The 23,175-nt window shown below is 46.8% G+C and overlaps 1 protein-coding gene across 2 annotated transcripts in view; it reads right to left on the bottom strand.

The window, feature by feature from the left end:
• LOC147230190 (cadherin-18-like) overlaps positions 1 to 23,175 on the bottom strand; it is a 67,059-nt gene that overhangs the window by 30,332 nt on the left and 13,552 nt on the right. For both annotated transcript variants that reach the window (XM_086153433.1, XM_086153432.1), the window contains exons 3-4: positions 10,559 to 10,853; positions 5,347 to 5,466 (exon numbers count right to left, since the gene is read on the bottom strand). In XM_086153433.1, the coding sequence (XP_086009559.1) occupies positions 5,347 to 5,466; positions 10,559 to 10,853 (415 nt within the window). The remainder of the gene's footprint in view (positions 1 to 5,346; positions 5,467 to 10,558; positions 10,854 to 23,175) is intronic.

Consider the following 23,175-nt stretch of genomic DNA (forward strand, 5'->3'; position numbering starts at 1 on the left):
ATTTTTTAATGGAGAAAATAAAGCGGTAGCTTCGAGAGGGGAATGACTGAATGCAAGATTGGATATGTTCCAAACAGTTGTACACAAGTTACATGTAGGAACCCAGTTGATTCTCCAGAGACGCTCCAACCTTCTGTCCACAACTGAGTAAAACCACTGGAGAACTGACATGCACAACTGGAAGCCTGTCCTGGAGAACGCTGTTCAGAAGTTCTTTGGTTCCAGATGTCCTCTTTAGGAGGAAAAAGTGAGACAGATGAGTGCAGGGTGACTTGCCATGTCCTTCCTGTACACTCAGTCCTTCTTTTCTGCTCCACTTGGCAAAGATGACGTTTGTGGGTAGTTGCAGTCGCACTTAGTGTTCTTCTCTTGGTTCTCTGTAAAGTTCTCCATCCTCATGATGTCATGTCTGACAGATGCTTTAAGAGCTTCCAGTAGCTCTTTTCTAAAAAATTCATATTTTATGATACACCTTTTCTGAAGTGAGGATTTTGGCCCTGAGGAAGGGCACAACTGGGGGTGGGGTAGTTGAGGTGTTCCCACAGGAAGGGATGTTCAGGGACTAGAACTCAAACAGGTCCAGAACTCATGAGGTCTAGAAAATGGCCGCTGGATGAACACATGAATGGATGTTGGATTACAACCACCAGGTGTGCCGCTTTCACTTCCAGGCCTATGCATAGATGGTCTCCAACTGGGTAGTACCTTTACACTGGGCTACAGTCACACGGATAGCAGCAGAGGTGCCATCTGGAACGTCGGGAGAAACCGGGGGGTCGGGGTTGGTGTCTTAGTCAAGGACACTACGGCATGCATACCAGAGGAGCTGGGGATGGAGCCACGAACCTTTCCATTGGAGAGATGGCTGCCCCAGAACAATGATGTAGTGAATGGCCCTGAGCATACAAGTGGAGTTCTGACTTGCTGAAGGACGGTCAGAGATTCAGAGATGACTCTGTCTGACTTTCAGACAAATGCTTGTCACAGAGTTCTGTCACATGAGAGGAAGACACCGCTTGGCTCAGAAAACCAGAACGCCGGCAAATCCGCTCCGCTCCGCAAAACAGGCCGCTCAGATCACAACACAGCGCAAACACAAGAAAGAAACGAGGACAAGGACAGTAATGGTTTCAGGAGGGGGATTCATCCACTGCACCCTCAGGGGGCGGCTTCGAACCACAGCAAAAGATGAGGTATGAATCTACTCTGAGTTCACCCATCCCAGATGGGACGCCTGGATTGTCAGCCTCGGCTTCGTTGTCATGTTTTTAATCGGCCTTTGGAAACAAAACGCACTGTATTGCTAGCTTCATGAGCTCTCACATAACTCCCAGACTGAGGCTGAGAAATGCCCCTGCAATGACCCTTCAGTTCAGTCAATGCCAAAGATGGGCCCTCTCTGAAACCATGCAAGCATAAGAGGATTTAGGTCCTACCCCCCATGTGACACCACTTACAAACCCATTTAAATGGTACATGGTCCAGGAGTCCATCAGAAAGACAGCATGTTAGATGTTCTGGAGGCAGAAGTGAGACCAAGATGGTCAGAGGATAGAGGAAGGTTGGTGAAGATCTGGGTAGAAGGATGCTGAGGTTGGAGCTGCCAGGCCGGAGGTCTGAAGGAAGACCAGAGACTTTATAGATGGAGGGAAAGAGGACAGAAGGTAGTTCTTGAGAGAGGAGAGGATGCAGAGGAGAAGGTTAGATGGAGACATGGTCTCAACTAAGTGCTTTACTCCAGTTTGGAGGGACACAGACTCCACCAAGTCAGCCTCAGCTGCCCCAATCCAGACAATCAGACTGATGAGTTCGACATCTTCAGCCATCTGATAGCGTCTACCGGCTCTCACCGGCAACCCAGCTGCTACCACCTTCTAGCAAGGCGTGCTAATTGCTCAGTAGATGCACAAGTCTGAGAAGAACTACCACCATGCCTTGGGCTGGTGGAGAACCTCCTCCTGACATGAGGATCCAAAGCAACTATCCTGACCAAAACCTCGAACTGGAGTATGAGTACTCAATACTTTAGTCTTTGGAGCAGATTAGAAGCTCAGCAAAAACCTCCCACCCACCTGGACAGGTACCTGAAACAGGTAGCTTTACCTTGCAACAAGCCCCCGTGGTAAAGAAGTATGCTGAAGGAATGGTCATATGACCATTACCCTGAGATGGCAGCAGAGATTAGCAGCTCATGCTCGCGGCAGCTCCACTGTGGTTCCAGCAGTGCAGAGTTCAGTCAGGTCTTTAAACATCTCTGTGTATGAGCTCCACCCTGGTTCTGTGGTTGCTAATCGTGCCCGCCATGTGATGCTCAGCTGGATTTAACCCAGACAGAGCGAACTCTTCATAGCTCCGAAGGCCCTCGAACCACCTGAAGCTGCACATGGAGCTGGAAAGACCCAGGGCTGGAGTTTCTCACGTCACATCGTAAACCTTCAACTAGATCAGGGGTGGGCAGTTATTTTGGCTGGTGGGACACATCTCTTCTTTATTTTTTAGGTGCAGGCCAACTAGGTATCATGTTGATTGAATTGCAATTTAAATATTTAATTTTTGGGGCATTTTATTTCAACTTTAAAATCATGAATGATCACACAAATGTACTGACATTATTTTGTATGTAATCATCCATATAAAATTTAAAAAAAGGAAAGAAATAGGAGTTTCTAAATTCAATATTGATTGAAAATACTATCAAAATATTCAAAGAAAGTAGTTTGGCGGGCGGGATAAAAAAGCAAAACAGGCCGGATGTGACCCAAGTCTGAACTACATAATACAACAGATCCCTCCTCCAGAAATGACTGCAGAAACACGGCAAAACAAATCAAAGATGGAAATGATGAGCTAAAACAAGACGATGGGACGGGGAATTCGATATATATATATATATATATATGTATGTATATATATATAAATTATATTAAATATTTAGTGAATCATGTTATACACACACCTCACACCCCGGGGATGGCTGCTACAGTATCCTAACCAGGCAGGTGACTGTATGACTTTGTGATTATTCCCCCCTACATGAAGGTGAATTGATGAATCTGCCGAAGGCAAATTAGCTTGCTTCAACTTATTTTGAGACAAAAATATGCAAAATATGGATTCTTTGGGACTTCAGAACTCAATCAACATGAGGCTAAGAACATTCATCCATTCATTCATCCAGCCCCTTCACCCCCCCTTTGCTGAGGCTGAGGGTGTGTTTAACCTGAACAGGGCAGCTGTCAATCACACTCTCATCCACACCTATGGAATCTTCAATGAACCTGCTGACTTTTTTTGGACTGTGGGAAGAAGACAGAGAACCCGGAGAACCCACAGGCAGAATCCACTGGCTTTTTTGGCTTGCAGGCAGAAGAGCAAGAACCTGCAGAGAGCCCACCAAGAACATGGAAGACCTACATAGAGGAGATTTAGACCCTGAGGTGGGAGGGGCCCATGTGGTGATCATAATGTCCAGCAGTGTCGGAGAGGAACCTTGACGTGTCTGGAGAGCAGAAATGGAGGCAGAACATCTTGATAGCAGATGAGCTGGAACCTAATGGAGCAGAACGGATAATGTTCTCCCAGTTCCACGTATCCACTGCAGAACCATCCTATAAATAGAAGCACGGCCACAGAAGCCTCGTGTTTTAGAGGCCACGTATGGAAATGGAATTCATAACGCCGGCATCGAAAACCAGCTGGATATTCAGGCAGCTGGATACTCAGGCAGCAGGAGGAGGGTGGGAGTGCAACGTCAGAATGACATGATGACTCTCAGCCTGGAGAACCAGAGGGGAACCTCATCATGAGAACATTTGGAGAACAACGGCCTCGGTCTTGGAGATGCAGCTCCATGGATGCCTGGAGACTGAACGCAACCTGCCGGGACGAAGCCTCAGACAGACCAACAAGGATGGTTCATACCTTCACCTTCACCCCTACTTCACCCTCACCTTCACCCCCACCTTCACCTTCACCTTCATCCTCACATCCATCTTCACCCCACCTTCACATTCACCCTTCCCCCCACCCTCAACCTCACCCTCACCCTCACCCATATGTATAAAGAGAGAGTGAATGACTGAATGGTCACACCCTCAAAGAATGAATGAATGATAATCGATCCTTAAAAATGACATCTTACAACTGGAACCAATCAAAGCTTCCCTAAAGAGGGCAACAAAAATAGCAATGTAGAAACAAAAAACAAACAAATAAAAAAATAGGTGGGCGAATGAATGAATGAATGAATGAATGAATGATCCTATAAAATTACATCCTGCACCTGGAACCAATCATAGCTTCCATAATTGACAGAGACAAATAGACTTGAAATTCAGTTCACTGGCGTTTCCCTCTTCCTGAAGATGTCATTTCTTTTCTCTCCCTCCCTCCTCCTTTCTCCCTCCTCCCTCCTCCCTCCTCTCTCTCTCTCTCTCTCCCTCTCTCTCCCTCATCCCTTGTTCCCCCTCAGGAGAAGATAAGCAAACAGGAATTGGGATTAAAACCCGGGGATGAAAGGACGGATTCACCACCGCTCACTCATCGAACAACGCAAGAGATGGACGATAGGAGGGAGAAGCGACAGCAGAGGGGGAGGAGGTGCATTGGAAGGGGAGGAGGGGGAAGTGGTGTAGAAGAGGGGGTAGGAGGTTTAGAGGTGTTTGAGACCAAGGCGCCTCTGAGGAGCCACTGTTTGCAGAGGAATTGACAAAAGGAGGGTTATTAGAGGGCAGACACTCACACACATACATACACACACACGGATGCAGAAGTTTTCCCTGTAGAACCTGGGTTCCCAGGCCACAAGTGAGACGGTTTCTGCGTCCTGGATAATCTGAGTTACTTCTGAAGGTACTGATCCAGGAAGGAAGCTCAGGAGGAGAGGACATGAAGATTATTTGTAGTATTTCCATCAGCAGTATTACGCAGTCATTTGGTGGACCAGGAAGTATAAATCTACTAATGCAGTATTTTAGTGTTTACTCCTATCATTTGACAAAACAGAGAGCATCATTGGACCCAACGGAAAATCCATCCATCCATCCATCCATCCATCCATCCATCCATCCATCCATCCATCCATCCATCCATCCATCCATCCATCCATCCATCCATCGGGGACAGATGGATGGATGGATGTGGGCAGTCACAGGCTGGTTATTTCTCCAGGGGTCTCCTTGGTTCTAATCTAGTGTTCAATGTGAAAGAAGCGGGCAGTCGTCCTGATCTCCAGATCCCCAGAAAACATCAACTGCATTTGAGAGACTGAGCAACTCAGGATAAGCTCTGGATCTCCCACGCATCCTCTGAGGTTCCTCGGTTCTCCGTTGATCTGAGGAGTCTCACCTGTCTTAGGGTCAATGGAGAAGTAGGGCTCCCCCTGCAGGAGGGTGTAGGCGATCTTGGCGCTGTTCCCGTAGGTGGGGTCGTCGGCATCTGAGGCAGTGACCTGCAGCACTGATGTCCCTGGGGTGAGGGCACACAGCACAAAGCATCCCACAATTAGCAACAGGCTCTGAACAATGGAGGTAACCAGTGTTTAACCAGGGAGGCCAGCAGGTGGAGATGGAGATTTTCATTGTGGGTCAACCAGACGGGGACACTGTCAATCACAGAGGAGAGGTTAACCATTCATTCTCTCATCCACCACTCATCCCCTCATCCACCATTCACCCTCTCATCCACCCAGTCACCCTCTCGTCACCCATTCACCCTCTCATTCCAGCAACCATAAAAACCTACCTTTAACCTAAAAACAAACAAAAATGTGCAATATCTCATTTCTGTGCAATATTCAGAAACTGTGCAATATTTCATCTCATAACAGCTACACTGTGCAATATTTCATCTCATCTCATAACAGCTACATTACAATGTTCCCTTCTATCATACTATTGTGCACTCCTTACCTCACTTGTTACTAAGGCACTTATAGTTTTATCACTGCTTACTAAGACACTTTATAGTTTCACTGAGACACTTTATAGTTTATAGTTTATTTTTATTTCTAATTCTGCCTTTCTTTTATTATTTATTACTGTTATATTTTCTGTAACACTGGCACAGCAATTTCCTTCGGGATTAATAAAGTTGTTCTTATTCTTATTCTTATTCTTATTCACCATTTATCCTCTCATCACCCATTCACTATCTCATCCACTCATTCACCCTTTCATCAATCCATTCACCCTGTCATCTAACATTCAACCTCTCATCCACCATTCAACATGTAATCAACCCCCAAGGACAGAGTCTCCAGTGTCGGTCCAGCTGTGTGGTGGAGCTCAGTAGTATGGCTGTAGAAGCTGCTGACGGAGCTGAGGTTCCTCTCCCCTTTTGGTGTCTGGGAGCTTTGAGGGTTGTCAGCTGTCAGTCAGAGGTGTGTGGTGGGGAGGTAGTTGCCAGGTGTCTGGGCTTTGACAGGAAACTCGTCCTCGCAGTCTTGAGACGATTAAATGATGTCAGATTTGGACCACATTCATTTCCTGTCACTCACCATTCAGAACCTGAACGCATCTTTTTTTTTTTTTTGGTTCTCTTGATCCGAACCGCCATCCTTCTGATAGCAATGGGCGCCATTTTGGACTGTGGAGTTTAAAGTTTTGTCTCCATGACAACAGTTCATGCAGGACTCCACGCTGCAGGGCACTTTCAGCATTTAGTCAGTGAAAGTATCTGGTACCCAGTAGGTACTTCAGTACCTGGTAACCTGCACTTCTTTAGTACCTATTATCTGGTACTTTCTTAATACCGCACACTTCTTTAGTATCTGGTACCCTTTATTATTATTATTATATTACCTGGTACCTGGTACCTGGTACTTTTTAAATACCTGCTACCCTGCACTTTTCTAGTATCTGGTACTCTGTACTTCTTTAGTATATAATATCTTGCAATTCTTTAGTTTCTGGTACATCTTTACAACATGGTACACATCACCTCTTTAGTACCTGCTCTCCTGAGGTTCCGAGCGAGCCGAGCCAATGCATAAATGTGACATCATCAGACCACCAGCCCACCAGCCCAAGATGGATGACCAGGATCCAGAGGACCAGGTGGAACCAGCTGGGTTGTTTGACGGACAGATTGTGATCCTGTCTGATTAGCTATTATTATAAATGATAGAACATCACATCCAAACACCTGGAAAAGAAGATCAGAACCAGGGTTGACCTTCAGAATCAAGGGCTTAGAAGATCTAGTCTGACAGCCGGTTCTGGAGTGTGTCCTCCTAAGTGAAGACCGTTAGGTCATCTGCCCCCCGCCCCCCAATCCGCTCTAATCTGGGTTTATTACAAGCTCTGCCCCCTCAGATTGACTGCAATCCTGCTGAGGTGTCAGAGGTGCAGCTGCAGACCGAATCGACAACTGCAGACCGAATCGACAACTGCATACCGAATCGACAACTGTGGCTGGATCCGGAAACCAGGCTTCCTGTTTGTCCTCCTCTTCTTCTTCCACATCTTCCTCCTCTTCCATCACTTTCGATCTCTGTTGCTTGTCTGCAAGGATTCGACTCTAACTCGTTGAACAGTGCGAGTTGGTTCGGGAGAGGGCCAATGGACTCTCCCCTCAGGTTCCGCTGAAGTGAAACCATGAATCAATGAAACCATGAGGCAGTGAATCTAGGGATAATAGAGATGTTGAAGGAGTGAATGAGTGAATGATTAATAGTGATCTGAGCTGGTCAAAATCACCGGATAAGATGGCGGTGGTGATGGTTCCACCGCGGAACCCCATATTTGATGGGGCAGGTCGATAACCAATTACACGGCCAATCAGGTTGCCGGGCAACCATTTCAGGAAGTAATCCTCGGAGGTTAGGGGGAGAATGGGTTCCATCACCCATGTTCCCACTCTCTCATTCACACCTGCACACTGAGTCTTAAGTGAGCTGCACTTGGACTGAGGACAGAGAACCTGCAGAGAACCCAGGGTGGAGGACCAAGGGGTTCGACATGGGGAGAACCCGGTTAGATCCAGAGAAGGATACTCCTTCAGCTCTGCTCCCTGGGTTTGATGTGTTCATAAGAACTCCATGAATACTTCAAAACCTCATCCATATTTCAGAGTATTATTACAACACATCTACAAAACCTTCTATCCCCAGTGCTGGGAGCCCTGAGGGGCAGGAGGAGCCTCAAGGAGTCCTGAGGGGCTTCATTGAGCCACTCGTCACTTTAAGGAGCAGAAGGAGTCCCTAGGAGCCCTAAGGAGCAGGAGGAGCTCTGAGGATCAGATGTCCTCCTGCTGAAACACTCTGATGTGCTGTGTTTGTTTTCTCCCCTGTCTTTCTGATCCAAACAGGACTCAGCATCTCTGAGAGATCAGATGTTTCCTCATCTCTTATCCTCAAGTAAAATGATGGATTATATACGACAAAATGAAAGAATGATTAAAAATGGTGGCCTCTGGTTCAATTCCAGCTGCTTTGCTTTTATGGGAAAGATTTCCTCCAGTTCCATTTAGGAGCTTCTTCACCACACAGCTCCAGCTCCTTTCCGCTGTCTGGGTAGAGTTCCATAACTTCAGAGCCCCTCCCCCACGAGGGCTGGGCAGTGATCTGGTTCCCTCCATGGCATTAAACAGGGTACCAGTTATTAAGAAGTACAGGCTCACAGGTAATACAGAGGTAGCAGGTACCAGGTACAAATGAAGTACAGAGAAGCAAGTACTAAAACGGCACAGGGTACTTGGTATTTGAGAAGTGCCAGGTAGTAGGTTCTAAAAAGTACCAGGGACCAGCAACTAATGCAGTATGTGATACCATGTACTGAAGAAGTACATGGTCTGAGGTATTAAAGAAGTACCAGGTACAGGGTGCTAAACGAGTGCTGGCTACCAGGAACTAAAGGTGTTGGAGATACCCAGTACTGGAGAAGCCCAGGGTACCAGGAACTAAAGAAGTCCCAGGTACCAAGTGGAATCCCTGATGGAAACACAAAGCAAACCCAGCATAGCAGTGTCCTGCTGGAATCGTGTCCCGGAGAGGAGCCTTCAGAGTCTGAAGACAACGAGGACACTTAATGTTGATTGATGGAGAGGGAATAGATTGTCCTCTGGTTTTCAACCGTTCTGTCTAAGACCTTGTTTCCAGTAGAGATTCTTCAAACTGCATTTTATACATGTGATCTTTTTGGTCCCGTGTGACCGGATTATGGCGTGATCAACTCCGCCATCTGCTGTAGCCCGACACCTCCGTCACATCGCACCGCCAGTCACATCCCCGTCCTCTCGTTGCCTCCCTGAGATCAGACTGGAGCCTCTCTAGATATGAGTCATCTCCCGTTGTCTCTTGTTGGCTGACCTGACAATCCTGGCGGCGGTGTGAACTTCCCCGCGGACTGACCTCATTAGTTTGACACTGGAGGCTCGTAGTGTCACTTGGTGCTGGCGCCGTGTGGCCTGGTGGGCAACATGCATTGATTTTGTGTCCACTGATAACTTCTTGACCACAAGAACCGACTGATGTTCTACATTCTAGTCACACTGGGTGCTCATGGACCTCAAGAACACCAGAGGGACTGGGTATAAAGTTCCTTAAAATTCAAAGATAGATGGGCCACTAATATTTAAATGTGCAAGGTATATAGCTCACTGCAATTATGAAAAACAAACCAAGACTATGCTATGCTAACACTTGTCCAGGAAAAGCAAGCAAGCAGTATGACCCTGGTAACAACAGGCAAAATTGACAAAGTCAGAGTAAATGGGAACTTTGATGATTGGCATTGTTATATTAACAGTAGCTAATATACTAACATGCTAACACTGTACAACTTCATGTACATGGGTAACATTTCCTGTTTTTCTTGTCATAAAGTCATGATCATGATCATGATCTTGTTTAAACTTTGTATTTCGGGTTTGGCTGATGGCGCTGACAGATGAAGTGGCTATTAGAAATATGCTTATTCCTCCTGTATACAAATTTTACTTTGCCTCTTTGAAAGTCTGCCATCAGCCCTGGAAACAAATCACCTCACAGCTAAACTGACCTGATGCTGACCGATATTCTGATAAAAGGGTTAAGGTTCTTCTCTGTGTGACTTTATGATGAAATGTGAGCGGCCAGGAGGCATCTGGGCCACCTGAGGTGGCCCCACAGTGTGGTCAGATTGGAAAGCTGCAGTGATGGCGCCTTCAATGGTGCCGTTCTCCGACAGACACAGTTCCCCGTTACTCATCTCAGCACCTCCATTTAATACCCTCCGACCCAAGCAGCTGGCAAAAACAGTGCACAACATGTAAATGACGTAAAACCCAAGGATAGTTTTGTACTGTGAGAACTCCTAAATGAATATTGCAGTACTCTCTTGGAGTATGGGAGTACAAAAATACACAGTGATATTGGATTACTCCAGTACTCCAAATCAGAGTATTCCCCTCTTCCATCTCTGGCCTTTTGAGGTAAGTCAATGAAGTAATACAAGAAAGGGCAAGAAACACTAACACAGAATCCGTTATGTATCCGGTTACTTGAATACTTTACATAGTACTTGCTGCTGCACTTTAGGTCACAGCAGCTTGGGGTTTTTAGTGATTTGTAGACACTCACCGACATCGGACATCTCTGGCACGGAGGCGGAGTAGGGTCCATTGGGGAAGGTCGGTGCATTGTCGTTCACATCCTGGACCTTGATGATGAACTCTGACTCCGCCTCTACAGAGCGGTTGGTCTGCCGGTCCACGGCCCTTGCATGCAGAACGTACTGGGCCTTCCTCTCGCGGTCCAGGCTCTCGGCTGCGTGGATGTCGCCCGTCGTCTGGTTGATAATGAAGATGGACCCGGCCCCCTCCCCAGAGAGGATGTAGCGCACCGATCCATCACCCTTGTCTGAGTTGGAGTGGAGCTGGTGATGTAAGAAGTAGGAAAAAAAAGTCAGACTAATGGTGTGCTGTCAGGATGAGTGTTCAGCTAATAGCCAGGATGCAGGTGTGAGAGATATAGTCAGCCAATCAGGGCAGGGGGGGCGGAGGAGGAGGCAGAGGAGGCGGGGGACACTGGGGCGGCGTGACAGCTCCCACAAAAGGGTCGAGGATCCCAAAAAGAAATCCTGTCACAGCGATGCATGGAGAGGTAGGAACAGGGAACGTTGTAGTCCCTCCTGGGCCGGACGAGTTGGTCAGTGAATCAGAGAGGAGCAAGGAGAGCAAGATGGTCCAATGTGTGGCGGACTACGTGAAACCAGACAGCACGGCCTGATGAGCCCAGTGGTGAGTTACGTCTCAAACCCTCTTTGACAGCAACCCACATTAAACAAGGAGCCGGTGCCAAGGGTTGAGTGGACCCGGGTGGTAGGGGGGCAAGAGACCTTGGAGGGCCAGTGGGACCCGGTCCTGTTGACACGTCAACCTGTGAGGATTCCCAGAATCAAGGAGTCACCTGGTCTTCACTGCCTTTTCAGAAAGAAGGAAGGGAAGAGGAAGAGGATGATAAAGGCTTCTGGTGCACAGCCCGAGGAGATGGACAGGTTCTGCTCCAGATCTTGCAGAAACGTAATTGTGATGAGGTCCAGCTGCTTTTGGACTCCAGTTTGCAGGATATGGCTTTGCAGGGTAATGGACAGAATGGTTCTACAAGCAGGAGGACAATAATTGGAAGTTGGAGAAAACATAATTCACCCAGTTCTGCAGCTCCATGTGGACCACTCATCAACAAATCATTTGTGGACAGATTGTCTGAGGAATCCGTCCAGGTGACGTAGTCCCAGGACTGGAGTCCTGAATCTGGCAGCCCATTGTATTACCTCTCACCTTATAGAATATGTCCATCACCTTTGCAAAGACCTAGAGATTCCAACTTTGAGTCACTGCCATTTTCAATTCCTTAGTAAACACCAGGACGCCATCCGCAGCATTTTCCCCCGTCCCATCATCAGCTGGGAATCTGAGCCCAGAGTAGAATGGATGAGGAACAGGGACGTTCTGGACCACAAAGATTAAGACTTGTTTAACTTGAAGTGAAGCAGCTTGAACCGTGGTAGGTTCTATGGGCCTTCTGTTTTTCGTGTTCCTCTGCGGCCGCAGTCAAAAACACATTCATCCTGACCGGTCGCCAAACCACATGCCGAGAATGCAGGAAATGCCGCTCCCTGGTTGGCTCCGTCCTTTCCGTTTTTCTAAAGTTGGGACAAAGAGGCGTCTTCTCAGCTGGGAATCGGACTGCAGCGCACCTTCAAATCAGAGAGTACCTCTGTTCCTGCATGTACTCTAATCGGTGGAGGTACTTCCCTCCCCGCCCAGTTGCTCCAGCTTAATGGCCTTTTATCAGATTTTGACTGTTATTCATGGAGGACCTTCAACTTATTTGTTCTTGTTTACTTTTCCTGCAACAGCTCCTCATTTAAAATTTATCGCAGAAATGATCGGATTTCCTCCAGTGTGCTCCTTTTAGTCCTGATTTATTAATCACTTTAAAAATGTTTGTTTTGTGAATTTTCAGGAAGGGCCAGTGGTTTATAAAAAATACATTTTCTGGATTTCTCTTGTGATTGTTCCGTGTGAAAGGTGCCAGGAATTAATTATCCACAGATGAAGATGCCATCTCCCCATCCTCTGTCAGGATTAAGACCCCCATCAAGTTTCAGCTCAGAATCAAACAAGTGGTGTGATTTTTCAACACAAAGGGCACAGTGGGGTGTGATTGGGCATCGGAGGGTTTGGACTTGCAGCCCAGGGATGTGGATCATGGTCATCAGCAGTATGTAAAGAGGTGTCAAGAGGTGAATGTGCTTCTCATGTGCAAACAAACAACACTGGGGTGAGTATCGGTATCATCCAGGTGTGAAGAGACCTAAACCAGTGTCATCGGGGTGTAAACGGGTCCACCGGGGTGTGAAAGGGTGTCACTGGGATGGGAATGGTCGTTGCTTTGGTGGAACGGGCATCATGTAGGTGTGCACTGGAGTGTGAACAAGTGGCACCAGGGTGTGATTGGACACCAACCAGGGGTGAAGAGACCTAAACAGGTCGGGGCTGCATGTGAACACACCTTTCACACCTGGGTGTGATCCCTGGGGTGTGAACACATGCATCGGGGTGTAAAAGGGTGTTGCTGGGGTGTAAATGGTCATCACGGGACTTGGACCAGAGGCCCCCTAGGTGTGAATTGGTGTCATTTGGGTGTGAATGGTTGTTCCTTTGTTACAGGGGTTGCCAAAGTGTGCCCAGCATTAACAGGTGTGAATAGGCATCATGGGGGGTGAACGGGCGTCACCAGGTTGTGAAAGAGCTTCACTGGTGGTGTGATCGGGCACCAACCCAGGCCGTCAACTTGGCTCTCCTTTCCCACCTGCAGGTCCATGTCCAGGTCCTGGTCTGTGCTGCAGCTTCTAGACTCACTCGCTCTGTGCTTGAAGCTTCCCTGGTTCCATCTCTGAGGTTGAGAACATCATGGGGGAGTGTGATTCCCACGGCTTGACATTCCTCATTAGCAGAAAATTCCTCCATCCATCTTCTGGCTGTGGAGCACCTTGTTATCACCTGGTACCCGGCACGATGAGGAGACCTTCTCGTTACCCTCTAATTAGGCCTGAAGATGTGGGGAGCGTGCAGGACGTTCCTCCCAGCCACTTTCAGTCTGACGCGGCTGCTCTCGCAGTTCACAACGACTGTGCTCTTCATGAAGAAGCTTATTTCTCTCTGAAACCTTTGCCCCCCCATCCAACTTCTGGCAGTGTGAGAACCTTTGTTTTTGTGAAACTTATAATTGTAGAAACACAGCATTACTCTGTTCAGAGCTGTTCCGCGTTCCCACCAGCTGGTTCTTCTACATATTAAAAAATGCAATTACCTCTAGGCGACACTTGAAATTGAGTTTAGTTACAGAGGACGGCCTATGAGAAGACGGGATTTGGACTCGTGGCGGGAAAGCATTCTGCGAACCTCGTGGGATAGAGGCGCAGGAGACACTGGAGAAACCAGCTGGTTGGCATGGAAACCCAACAACTCCAGTGCTAATCATCTGCATTTTCATGTCTGGATGTTGAGAAACATTCTCGGGAATACATGTTTGTACTGGAGCACACAGAGGGGCGCTACAAATATAGTGAATGTTACAAACACAGCGAATATTACAAACACAGCTAATGCTATAAACACAGCTAATGCTATAAACACAGCTAAGACTACAATTGCAGCTAACACAGCAAACTCAGCTAACACTACAAACACAGCTAATGCTTCAAACACAGCTAACACTACATACACAGCTGATGCTACAAATATAGCTAATGCTGCAAGCACAGCTAATTCAACAAACCAAGCTAACATGACAAACACAGCTCATGCTACAAACACGGCATATGCTAACCGAGCCGACTACTAGCAAGTTGGTTGAGATCAGCTTGTCTCTCCGGTTCAAACACTGTCAGCGAGGAAATCATGCATTCATTCATCATCCATCCATTCATTATCCATCCATCATCTATCCAGTCACTGTTTGTCCCACATGGTCACATGGGTGGCCAGAGCCAATCACAGGTGTCACAGAGACAAGTCAAGCGTGGACAGGTCAGTTGTCAATCATCCTAATGTTCACCCTCTCCTTCACACCTGCAAAGGTTCTTCAGGGGAACTACAGATTACTCTGGGTTCGTTAGATGAAGATGGTTCCAGAATTGTTCTGTGACAGTTCTTGGTTTGTTCTGGGATCATTGATCATTGGTCACTGATCACTGATCCATCGAGGATTGTTCTCGGATACTTTTGCATTAGTCCCAGGATCCTTCTATGAGTCTTCCATGATCGTTCTGCGGTTGTTCTGGTCTCATTTCAGATGTTCTGAAGGATCATTCTGGTTGTTTTAGGACTGGTCTCCCAAGTTCCTGATCATCCCATGAGTGTCTTGAGGGCATCATCTGTTTGGGCGTCTTTGATTGTCACGCTCACTTGTCTAAAATGTGCACATTTCCCGTCGTTACGAGGGAATTTGTCATGGAGAATAAACTGTCTCTCTCGCTCTCGCTCTCGCTCTCGCTCTCTCTCTCTCTCTCTCTCTCTCTCTCTCTCTCTCTCTCTCTCTCTCTCTCTCTCTCTCTCTCACACACACAGACACACACACACACACACACACGCACACACACACACACATACACACACATACACACACACACAGACACAGACAGCAGTTCCCCTCAGTGAAATGAATCAAACATCATATTGATCTCGGTCTATGCCAGTTTGTTAGACTGATGCAGTTTGGATTCACACACACGCACACACACACACACACACACACACACACACACACACAAGATGCCTGGCAACACATCTCGCACTCATAAACAGACACGTTCACTCGTAGCAGCAGCTTCCCTTAGTTCTTGGCAGCGAGTGAATTCCCAGAGCTGGCCTTGATTAGTTAGCTGATCTCTCTGACACACACACATGAACATACACACACACACACACACACACACACACACACTGCAGCCTATCCTGCGGGCTGACGACAATATTTTGATATGTTTTTTCACTCTCTGTGTCACACTGAGATTGATAGCATTAAGTGTCAGCACACACACACACACACACACCCATCAAACACACACGGAGGGAGGAAGAGTGTTTATGGTGAGTGTGAGACCTCCTTAATCTGTGCTTTGGATTGATCAGTTTACACTGCATTTAAACAATTCATCATTTCAAATACCTCCAGTGTGTGTGTGTGTGTGTGTGTGTGTGTGTGTGTGTGTGTGTTGCTCAGCTTTCACATTGGGTGAATGGGTGAGTGAGTGAATGGGTGAGTAAGTGGGTGAATGGGTGGGTGGTTGAGTGGGTGAATGAGTGAGTGAGTGAGTGAGTGAGTGAGTGAGTGAGTGAGTGAGTGAGTGGATGGTGGTATTCCTCTAGAGGCGGCCGTGTGAGTGGTCCACGATGAGCAGAGGGATCTGATTGGATGGATTAACTGATTAAGGCGCCGAGCTCCTCCTTTGTAGGAGCGCTGAAGTCTGATTGAATGAAGGTAGGTAGATCGGTGAGAAGGTTCTCTACCAGGTGGCAAACACTGACTGTCAAAATGGCTGTTGTGTATGTGTGTGTGTGTTTGTAGAGATGGCTTCACAAAGACAAGCTGACACTCGCAGTGAGGCGGAGCAGCACAAGGAAGAGGAGGATGAAGAGGAGGAGGAGGAGGGGAATGGGAGCGGCAGATGTGTGGTGATGCATTCAGGGAGTGTGGGTCTTTTTGATTCCTTGACAGCCTAATGGCCGAGGAGAGCAGCTTAACTGATGCTCGCCTGGGGCAACACACACATAACCATCTCTAAACTGGTGCATGTGGAGGGGGGTTGGGGATGGGGAGAAGGAGGAGTGAGGTGGATGGAGGAATGAGGGGGTATGAAGAATGAAGGAGGACAAATCAATAGAATTACCCCGCTGGTACCGGTGTTGGTGGTGGTGGTGGTGGTGGTGGTGGGGGGGGCATAGAACACACACCTGAGCACAAACTTGAGCACACACCTCACTGATTCTACTTCTAATTCTCTGACTTCTCATCCATAAATTACTTTCACACTTTCAGGACCTGAACTAAAATACTACGACAATCAAGAAAACACTAACACTAACACTTACACTAACAATAACAATAACAAATATACTGCTACTCATAATGATACTACATATATTATTATCAATAATGATAATAATGCAAACAACAAAATAATGATCATCTAATAATGATAATACTAACATGAACATTAAAGCAGCCTTTAAGTTGTAGGCATTAAATTGTAGTATCATTATACTGACAAGAAGAGAAATTGAGTAGGAGTTATCTTGAAGTCGGAGTTTGTTAGGAATGTTCTGGAGGTGTAAAGACTGTCAGATAGACTTATGAGTGAAACTGGCAATTGCAGGTGTGATGCTCAACGTTGTTAGTGGGTCTGCCCTGCAGGTGGGATGTGACTGAGGAGAAGGAGAAGTTCCGGAATGAGTCAGATGAAGTGATGCAGAATATCCCCAGAGATGAGAGAGCGGTAATTGGTTCAAACTTCAATGGACATGTTGGTGAAGGCAATAGAGGCGATGAAGAAGTGATGGGCAGATTTGGTATACAGGATAGAAATGCAGAGGGACAGATGGTGGTAGATTTTCCAAAAAGGATGCAAAATGGCTGTAGTGAATATTTTTTTCCAGAAAAGACAGGAACCTATGGTAACTTATAAGAGTGGCGGTAATAGCATGCAGGTAGACTACATCTTGTATAGACAGGGAAAGCTGAAAAAGATGGGTGACTTTAAAGTAGTTGTAGGTGAGAGTGTAGCCAGGCAGCATAGGATGGTGGTTTGTAGGATGGAGGGGTTGAGAAAGGCTCTGGGTGGTCAGGGAGAGCTTCCAGATGATTGGACAACTCCAATTAGATTTATCAGAGAGACAGGTAGGAGAGTGCTTGGTATGTCATCTGGAAGGAAAGTAGATAAGGAGACTTGGTGGTGGAATGAGGAAGTGCAGGAGTATATACAGAGAAAGCGGTTAGCAAAGAAGAAGTGGGATATGAGACGACTGAAGAGAACAGACAGGAATACAGGGAGATACAACGTAAGGTAAAGATAGAGGTAGCTAAGGCAAAACAAGGGCGTACGATGACTTGTATGATCAGTCGGACATTAAGGAGGGAGACAATGATCTATACAAGTGGGCGAAACAAAGAGATAAAGATAGAAAGGATGTACAACAAGTCCGGGTGATTAAGGATAGAGAGGGAAATGTATTGAGAGATGCTAAAAAAGTGAAGGGAAGATGGAAAGACTACTTTGAAGAGCTGATGAATGCGAATAATAAAAGACAGGCATGGGTAGAAGAGGTAACTATTGTAAACCACAAAATAGCACAGATAAGTTAAAGTGAAATTAAGAATGCATTGCAGAGGATGAAGAGTGGAAAGGCAGCTGGTCCTGATGATATACTTGTGGAGTTGTGGAAGTGTCTAGGAGAGGCAGCGGTAGAGGTTCTAACTAGATTATTCAACAGGATCTTAGAGAGTGAGAAGATGCCTGAAGAATGGAGACGCAGTGTGATGGTGCCCAATTTTAAGAATAAGGGGGATGTGTAGAATTGCTGTAACTATAGAGGGATAAAGTTGATGAGCCATGAAATGAAGTTATGGGAAAGAGTAGTGGAAACTAGACTGAGACCAGATGTTAGCATTTGTGTACAGCAGCACACAAATGGCTCAATTCCTAGAAAGAGTACGACAGATGCAGCATATGCTTTGAGTATGCTAATAGAGGAGTACAGAGAAGGCCAGAGGGAGCTGCATTGTGATTTTGTAGACCTAGAAAAACTATATGACAGGGTGCCAAGAGAGGAGCTCTGGTATTATATGAGGAAATCTGGAGTGGCAGAGAAGTATGTAAGACTGGTACAGGACATGTATGCTAGCTGTGAGACAGTGGCGCAGTATGCTGTAGGGGTAACAGAGAAGTTCAAGGTGGAGGTTGGACTCCATCAGGGATCTGCTCTGAGCCCGTTCTTGTTTGCAGTGTCGATGGACAGGCTGACAGATGAGGTAAGACAGGAATCTCTATGGACCATGATATTTGCAGATGACATTGTGATCTGTTGTGAGAGCAGAGAACAGGTTGAAGAAAATCTAGAGAGGTGGAGGTATGCGTGAGGAATGAAAGTCAGTTGCAGCAACACAGAGTATATGTGTGTGAATGAGAGGAAAAGTCAGGTGGCAGACCTAGAGGTTTAGCTCTAGCTAGAGGCTAGAGATGAAGATTTTAAGGTTATCTTTGGGAGTGATCAAGATGGATAGGATTAAGAACGAGTCAATCAGAGGAACAGCACATGTTAGATGTTTTGGAAAGAAGGTCATAGAAGCCAGACTTAGATGGTTCAGTCATGTACAGAGGAGGGTTAGTGAATAGTATTGGTAGATGGATGCTGGAATTGGAGCTGCCAGACAGGAGATCTCGAGGAAGACCAAAGAGAGGATTTGTGGATGTAGTGAAAGAGGATATGAAGATAGTTGGTGTGAGAGAGGGGGATACAGAGAATAGGGTTAGATGGAGAAGGCTGATTTGCTGTGGTGACCCTGAAGGGAAAAGACAAAAGAAGAGGTCAACATGAACATTGTGTATTAATAATTATAGTAAGCCAATGGCTATATTGATAAAATAATGATATCAGCAGCAATAACAATCATAATCATAATAACAATGATAATAATAACACATATATTATCAATATTACTAATAATACTAACACAAAATAGTGTAAGACAATGTTAATGTGACAAAGTAACAATGATTAGAAATAATAATAATAATGATGATAATAATGATAATGATAATATACAATAAAAAAACAAGAACAAGGATAAATAATCATTGATTATAAGGTCATTTGAATAACAAGCATCTCTAGTATAAAAGATTGACTCCATATTGCTTCTGATGACGGTCTGAATCTTGAAAACAGTTAAATGTCCTGTAGGAACACTAACATGAGAACCTGCTGTCCTGCAAAGCTTGGGAGAATCCTGGAAAACTATCAACACTCCAATGAAAACTCTGAAGGGAAAAAGGTTATCCCTGTAAATATCAAATAAATCTAATTAAGGCTGCTGGCCCTCTTCATACACACACACACACACACACACACACACACACACACACACCCACACACACACACATACACACCCACCCCGGTGCTACCTGAGCTTCTCTTCGGGTTAATGTGTTCCCTTGAAACCTGCCAATGTCTCTGCCGCCATAAAGGAGACGGGACTATGTACCGCTCTCCATCCACTGCCTGCTCAGACCAGGATCCAAGGTCTGAAAGGACCATCAGAGACAGTCTGGAGGAACCGGGCTTCCACCAAGGAATTTTAAAGAGGTAGCCATGGCAACTGACTCTTCTGTCCCCTTCTCTACGTTTCCATCCTGTCCTCCTTGGACTTGTCCATGAGGAGAATGAAGAAGAGGAGCGGCTCATCAGGTGGAAATGGAAGATAAAGATGAAGACTTTACTCAAACAAGTAAACTCATTCCATTACCACAGTGCCGGGCGGAAACCTGATGTTGAACAGGGAGGGAGAGGTGAACGGATGAGGTGGAGATTCATCCCCTACAACCAGGAGGAATCAACCTGTTTTTTTGCAACGCTGCGATCAGGTCCAAAAGAAAGGAGGCCAGAAGGTCCTCCATCCAAAGACCTCCTCCATCCCAGGAGTTCCTCCTCAATCTCAGGAGCAGGTCCTCTCCTCCTCCAATCACCCACATGAGACCAGACGTGCACTGACCTACTTCATGCTCCTCCTTTCAAAGCCTCATTTGGTCCCTGCGGCCCCGCAAGAATCTTCAACCTTCCACTCAGTCACGTGGGGGAAGGGGAGGCAGGAGATTCACTCATTCACCCATTCATTCATTCACATTGACAACTCCAGAGAAGGTTAGAGGGCGAGGCCAAACCCTGGTGTCAATGGGATTAGAAGAAGTCTGGATGATTGGCAGCGACACCTGTGGTGGTGATCCATCCATCCATCCATCCATCCATCCATCCATCCATCCATCCATCCATCCATCCGTTCATTCATTCATTCATTCATTCATTCATTCATTCATTCATTCATTCATCTGTTCATCCATCCATCCATCCATTCATTCATCAATCAATACATTTGTTCATTCATCTATCTATTAATAAATTCAACCATTTATTCCTCCATCCATCCATCCATCCATCCATCCATCCATCCATCCATCCATCCATCCATCCATCCATCCATCCATCCATCCATTATCTCCTTCTTTAGTCATGACGGTTGCATTGGCCCAGCATAGATGACACAAGTGAAGGGGCGGGGCTTAACCTGGGCCGATATTCATTCATTCATTCATTCATTCATTCATTCATCTCTTTATCCATCCATCCAGTCATTCATCAATCAATTTATTCATTCATTCATTCATCCATCTATTCATTAATTCAGCCATTCATTCCCTCATCCGCCCATTTTTACTTCCTTTCGTCATGACGGGTGCTGTCGTCCAGCATAGATGACACAAATGAAGGGGCGGGGCTTAACCTGGGCCGTCAGCTGTCACTCATGCAGTCATTCACCCTGTCATTCGCACTTACGGACCACGTAAAGACAGAGGACATTGAGAACCTAAGCAGGAGAACCTGGAACCCCTGAGCCAAAGCTTTTCCTTTCCAGAAACTTGAAGAACCCCACAGATGTTCTGGCAGAGCGCTTGATGGAATGTGGTGTTCATAAGGTTTCCACCCGACCTGAGTTCGATGAGGCTGGCGCTTAAACACAGGAAGCATCAGCTGTAAATCACGTGGAGCCTCCAGATCCCAGGTGATGCCGTGGACCTCAGTGTGGAACATTCCCGCTGGAAGATGTGGACAGTCGTAATCCACCACATGATCAGAGAGTGGACATATGTGCTCTCACACACACACACACACACACATATATATATAGGCACTCCATCTTTGATTTATGTGCAGCTGCTCATCTTCTTTGCTCCACTGATTCTTCAGCCGTGACCTTCTGCCTACTGAGGCGTGATTACAACCATCAGCCTGCTGGACAAGGTGAAGCTCCTCCACCATCTCCTCCAGAGGAGGTGGGCTGGAGTTCAGGGTCCGGGAGTACCTTTGTAAGGAGATGAAGAACATCTGCTGTGACATTCTTGCAGCTCAGATGGCTGGTCCTGGTGTTGGAGAAGAAACCAGCAGAGCAGTGGCGAGGGGGCCAGCACAGTCAGAAGATCCCTTGATTCGCTGGGTTCCCTCATTGTGGGTTCGTCACATTCTCCAGCCTAGGTTGTCCAGGTTCGCCCACCATCCAAAGTCACTGGTCCACTGGAGGCGCCAAATTGTTCATATATCCAAGTGAGAGGGTGAATGGTTGGATGACTTACAGCTGAGCTTATGATTGACAGCTGAAACTTTGATTGACAGCCGAGCCTTTGATTGACAGCTGTCCCTTGCTGGTTAAACCTCTGGGAGTTGTACACTAAGCAAACACCAGCTGGTTGCCCGAGAACGTCCATGAGGGGTCAATTTTTAGGATGGCGTCCTGCAGGAGGTGCCCTTCAAAGTAAAGCCTCTTCCTGAGCTGGAGCTCCAGGGTGGTGAAGACCAGGGTCAGGACAGAACCTGTCTCACATCCACACCCGTGAGATACAGACACCAGCCTCTAAAAGCTGTGCAGCGCATACAGAACCTCGTCCACCAATCTGTCTGTCTCACACTATCATTTCTCTGTGGACTCATTCATGCATTTTCTCCATCCATCTCCTAACCAAATCACTTACTCCTTCTTTCAAATTCTCCTGCTTCAACCTCCTCTTCCTCCCATCTCATTCTCTCTCCACCTCTTCCTCCTTCCATCTCCTTCTTCTTCAATAACCTCTTTCCATATCCTCCTCCATCCATCTCCTTCTTCTTCCATCCCCTCCTTCTCCCAAACTGATCCATGTGTCTCTTTCTTGTCTCCTTAGATACTATTCTTCTCTCACCTTACGTCACCTTCTTCTCCTCCTCCGCATCAGTCAGCTCTGACACAGACTGCATGAGTCTTCTTCACCTGAGTGTGTGTGTGTGTGTGTGTGTGTGTGTATGTGTGCGCCCCCCCCCCCCCCCAACTGCCGAGTTTGCCGTGATCAATAAGATGCGAGGCATCATCTGACAGAGGAGAATAGGATCTTGGTTGTCACAACGACCCAAAAAGCTATGACTCAGTGAGCTGTTGCATGTGTGTGACTGTGTGTGTTTTTGGCTCTCTGAAGGTGCTCAATGTGCAAAAGACGTCAAGACATGCATACGCGCACACACACACCCCTGAGGGTGGAGCCATCACCTCCACCAGTGTCAGAGACTGTCAGAGACCATTATCTCTGCTCCAACTCCTCCTGGAGGTGGAGGTCTGGAGCGGCAGCTGCTCCTCCACCTCCTTTTCCTCCTCCTTTATTTCCTCCTCCTCCTCCTCCTCCTCCTCCACCTCCTCTTCCTCCTCCTGCTTGGCATTGGATTGGTGTCTTCCTCCCGCCTGGAGGTTTTGGCACCTTCACGCCCTCCTGCTCCTGAGAGTCAACACTTTTAACTCGCCGCGCCTAGTCTGACATTCCGCCATCTTGGCGCCCAAGGGCCGCCGCCATCAAACCGCTGTGGCCGCCACCGTCAGGCAGCTGCACTTCCTGCGGGAAG

The sequence above is a fragment of the Fistularia commersonii genome, chromosome 10, assembly GCF_037954325.1.
Source record: "Fistularia commersonii isolate RoL2024-O1a breed Wild chromosome 10, RoL_Fcom_v1.0, whole genome shotgun sequence".
Lineage (NCBI taxonomy): Eukaryota > Metazoa > Chordata > Actinopteri > Syngnathiformes > Fistulariidae > Fistularia > Fistularia commersonii.